This window comes from Cyprinodon variegatus, unplaced genomic scaffold (genome assembly GCF_000732505.1).
Source record: "Cyprinodon variegatus isolate N-32 unplaced genomic scaffold, C_variegatus-1.0 Scaffold284, whole genome shotgun sequence".
Classification (NCBI taxonomy): Eukaryota; Metazoa; Chordata; class Actinopteri; order Cyprinodontiformes; family Cyprinodontidae; genus Cyprinodon; species Cyprinodon variegatus.
In genome coordinates this window covers 667,385-670,365 of record NW_015150737.1, presented here as the reverse complement: position 1 = coordinate 670,365, position 2,981 = coordinate 667,385, and the positions used below count along the sequence as shown (strand labels likewise).

At 45.1% G+C, this 2,981-nt stretch overlaps 1 protein-coding gene across 2 annotated transcripts in view; it reads left to right on the top strand.

Annotated features, from left to right (window-relative positions):
* Positions 1–2,981, top strand: part of rnf19b (ring finger protein 19B) — a 70,855-nt gene that overhangs the window by 42,348 nt on the left and 25,526 nt on the right. For both annotated transcript variants that reach the window (XM_015383410.1, XM_015383411.1), the window contains exon 2: positions 1,344–2,458. In XM_015383410.1, the coding sequence (XP_015238896.1) occupies positions 1,830–2,458 (629 nt within the window). In that variant the 5' untranslated portion in view covers positions 1,344–1,829. The remainder of the gene's footprint in view (positions 1–1,343; positions 2,459–2,981) is intronic.

The following is a 2,981-nucleotide window of genomic DNA, read 5'->3' as shown; positions in this document are numbered from 1 at the left end:
GTTAGAGATTGAACTAACAGATTCTGCAGAGTGAGAGAATAGAGATAGAATGATGAAAGAGCGGACCCTATGTCCTCCAGCATTCTTAGCCTATAGCAGCATAACTATAGAGCTAGCTCAGGATAACCTGAAATTATAAAAATTAAGTAAACATTTTGCATGTAAGATTTTTCATCAATATGTTCTATCCACGACTCCTCAAGTAGAAGAGTTTCAGCGTCACATGGATTAATTTCGTAAAAGCTTTTCTGTAAGTAACCTTTGGTTATCTGATGAATCAATAAAATAAAATAATTGGACAGATCCACCAGGAGCTCTCAGGGTTACCTTTGGCCTCTGTGCTGTCTCTCTGATTGATGCCCTACGTCCTTCGTCTGTATGTTTGTTGTTTCATGTTTTCCTTCAAGGTTGAGGGTTTTAGCTCTGAGGGCAAATCACAGACTTTTCATAATTTTTATAACTCCGCCCTGACTCCTACTTCTCCTCAACTTTGTCTCTTAGTTACTCTTCTTTAGTGGCATTGCAGCCTTTTAGAAAAACCTTCGTTCATACTGAACAACATGGCGCTTGGATCACATACAGGTGGTTTTGATTTGTTTAATTATGTGACTTTAGAAGGTGATTAGTTTCACCAGAGCTTTTTAGGGCAGCATAACAAGGAAGGTGTTATAGAAAAGGACATTTTTTTGCAGATTCATCTCATATCATGATACTTAAAAACATCTAAATTATAGGTTATAATTTTATAAAATAGGCAAAAAGCCAAAAAGGGGATGGAGAGGTTGATGTCATATCTTTCTTGCAGCTGCATCTGTGATTGATTTAATTAAAGCACCTTTCTAGGTGTCTCTAGTGAACGTCTGACTCTATTAACCAGTTTATGGGTTTGTCTTCTTGTTATCGTCGTACACAAAGCTGTCAGGTTGAAACTCGCTGTTTTGAATCCTTGTAGTGAGCGTTGCCATGGTGACGGCAGTATCCGCACAGCGTGAAGTGGAGGAAGAGCTCGTGGTGCTCAGCGTGGTAGAGAGGGAGACTGTTTGAAGGCAGCGATTGGTTGGAGCAGAGGATGATGTCATGTGTTCAGCCGGAGGTTTCAACTCGTCTCATCCTGCAGACTTTGCTCCAGAGATGGGTTTTGGTTCTTTGCGCGTGCCGTCTAACAGCACGCCATGTGTTTATGTCCATCAGAGCTGATATGCAATTAGTTCAGATGCACACACACACATACACACAAAAACTGAAACTGAGGAGGAGCCAGAAGAAGCAGGGAGGGAGAGGAGGCGTGTGTCATACTGAGCATGCTCTTTGTGTTAACTTCCTGCCCTCTTTCTCTCCAACAGAGAGGAGCGTTCAGAGAAGCCGGCATTCAGCAACAGCAGCAGGAGAGGATCAGACGCCCTGGACTCGGCAGAGAGGACACAAAGATCCATTCCAGAGGAGATACATCCATCAAGCTGGGGATTTTCAGGATTTTTATGGCTCTGTGTTTTTGTAGGTGTGACTGAATGAAGCTGACTTTGTTTTTTTGAAATAGAGCTTTTCTCTTCCTCTCTTCTCTCTTTGTGAAACTTTAGACGGTCGGTCTGAGAGACAGAGGCAGCTGAAGGGAATTTTTTTTTTTTTCCAGGCTTCACTTGCGTCACTCCTTTCAATTTCTGTTTGTGTTATCTCTCTCTGCCCTTTCCTGATAATGTTTGTCATGAAAGCACGAGGAGGAGTTTCTTAAGAGTCTGAGCCTGAAAACACTTTCACTTCAGCTCTACCAGGGAACATACCGGACTCTGTGTCCATTTGTGGGAAGTTTAAAGAGGAATAAAAAAAGGAAAATGGGCTCAGAAAAGGGCTCTGAGTCTCCTCATTCATCAGTCAGCGGCGTTCCCAACCCTAAGTGCCGAGCAGCTGGGAAACGCCAGGGCCGTATCTCCTTCCACAGCCTCTTCCACAGCAAGAGGGGCTCTCGGAGTGGAAGGGGCCCCAAAGGAGGAGCGGCCACTCCTTTAACTCATCATCATCAGCCGCTGCCTTCAGCCTTGAGTTCAACGCCAACCGCAGCCTCCGCCACGACCACCACAGCAGCTACAAATGCAGCCTCCAGCACCCCCTCCAAGCCGCTCTCCTCCAGCCAGCCGTCCCTCGGTGGAGCCGCCGCATCCGGGGAACCCAACCTCCTGGAGTGCCCGCTGTGCCTGGTGCGCCAGCCCGCCGAGCAGCTGCCCGAGCTGCTGGGCTGCAGCCACCGCTCCTGCCTCTGCTGCCTGCGGCAGTACCTCCGCATCGAGATCACCGAGAGCCGCGTCCAGCTCAGCTGCCCCGAGTGCGCCGAGAGGCTGGCCCCGCGGCAGGTGGCCGACATCCTGGACGACGCCGCCCTGCTGGACAAGTACGAGGAGTTCCTGCTGAGGAGGTGCCTCGCCTCTGACCCGGACTGCAGATGGTGCCCGGCGCCCGATTGTGGGTAAGTAACGGTCCACCGCGCCTTCAGAGAAGATCCTCCAGGCTTTATGCGTTTAACTTTTCATTTCTAAGACACCAGACATGTCCTGAGCTGCAGATATTTAGTCATAAGGACGGAAAAAAGAAGATAAAACATCCAAGTTATGAATTAAAAACAAAACTTAAAAGAGGCAAAGGAAAAACTCAAATAATGAGGTAGATATTATAGAAACATAGTTTGATAATGAATACTAAAAATGTCAAATTAGGATCAGTTTGGTTCATTTGAGCAACTTTAAAACTCAAATTCTTGTTCTGTCTGTAATTATTGCACAATTATAACGTAGCTTTGACTCTTATCTTTCACATATTTAAGGGAAGTCATTATTTGCAATGAGTGAAAACAAGGAAGTTTACTGCAAAAATTATCTAGAAATAAGTAAAAATGTATTAAATTAAGTGTATTTGAACAGGTAAATTTGATAATTTGCCAATGGAATTAGTATTTTTACCCTTAGAATAAGATAATTAGATAATATGCACTT